At 48.7% G+C, this 1044-nt stretch overlaps 1 protein-coding gene across 1 annotated transcript in view; it reads left to right on the forward strand.

Annotated features, from left to right (window-relative positions):
- DAP3 (death associated protein 3) overlaps nucleotides 1–1044 on the forward strand; it is a 27433-nt gene that overhangs the window by 23330 nt on the left and 3059 nt on the right. Inside the window, exons 10-11 of the mRNA XM_035903945.1 lie at nucleotides 150–209; nucleotides 996–1043. Of these exons, the coding sequence (XP_035759838.1) occupies nucleotides 150–209; nucleotides 996–1043 (108 nt within the window). The remainder of the gene's footprint in view (nucleotides 1–149; nucleotides 210–995; nucleotide 1044) is intronic.

Here is a 1044-nt window from a genome sequence, read left to right on the forward strand (position 1 = left end):
GGAGGGAGGGGCCCAACCCTGACCCCAACAAAGAAAAAAACGCTCCCAAATGATGTGAATGATCCCCCCAGTCTAATTTAAAGTAGGGGGGAGAGGAATTTATGTCTCACAAACTGCTGGAAAGAATTGATAAAGGCAATCTTCACCAGGTTTCTCCTGAGGAGCTGACGCTGGTGTACAACCTAAGGAAGATGATGATGAACGATTGGGTGAGTTCGCGCTCTGCCTTCGGGTGCGTTACTCTCAGCAATTAAAGCGACACACCGGTAAGCGTAAGGCTGCAAGTCAAACATCGAGCTGCTCCGTCAGCGGAGCGGAGCGTGAGCGCCGGCGGTGGGTAAGGGTTCGTATCTCATCAGTGTCTCTGATGTCACCCGAAGGGAGGAAGAACGGGTTGAACATACGACAGTGCTGCTCTTGGTCAGCGGGCCATGCTCGTTTATGCCTCGTCCTTCCCGAGCCAGCGGTCTTTAATAATGCTTAATACCACCTTGGTTTATGATGTGTTTGAACTAATGACAACTTGCAGTTCCTTAAAAAAAGCTTTTAAACCTTTTGCTATTGGACATCAGCTCCTTCCGATTCTTTTCCAGTCCCCTGGGTGCTAATCTCTCTACCAGGTCGGAGCTGATAGTATACAGAAAAGGCCTTTTTTAATGTATTTCAGTTGTTTGCAACTGGAAGCCGTTTATAGGTAAGAATGAGACATTTAAATGCCAGCACTGGAAGCACCAGCTCTGTGTTCTCTGTGCTGCGCGTGTATGTGGGGTAGCCAGGGTCGGTGTGGGTAGGAACATTGAAATAAGCCCATTATAGAGAATTCTGGAATTGAAGTAACTGTAAGATCAAGGAAGAAAACACCGCGCTCATTTAAAATCGATCCGTGACCATTGCGCGTGCGTTACGACATTTCATTTTGCAGTTCTGTGTTTCTACGTAGCTGTTTCACACCAGGCTACGTTTGCAGCTAAAAGGGTTTCTGGTCTTCCCCTTAGAGCGGAGGGGCCGTCGTCACCACCCTCAGCCAGACCGGCTCGCTCTTCC

Source organism: Egretta garzetta, unplaced genomic scaffold, assembly GCF_000687185.1.
Source record: "Egretta garzetta isolate BGI_Z169 unplaced genomic scaffold, ASM68718v1 scaffold141, whole genome shotgun sequence".
In the NCBI taxonomy this organism is placed as follows: domain Eukaryota; kingdom Metazoa; phylum Chordata; class Aves; order Pelecaniformes; family Ardeidae; genus Egretta; species Egretta garzetta.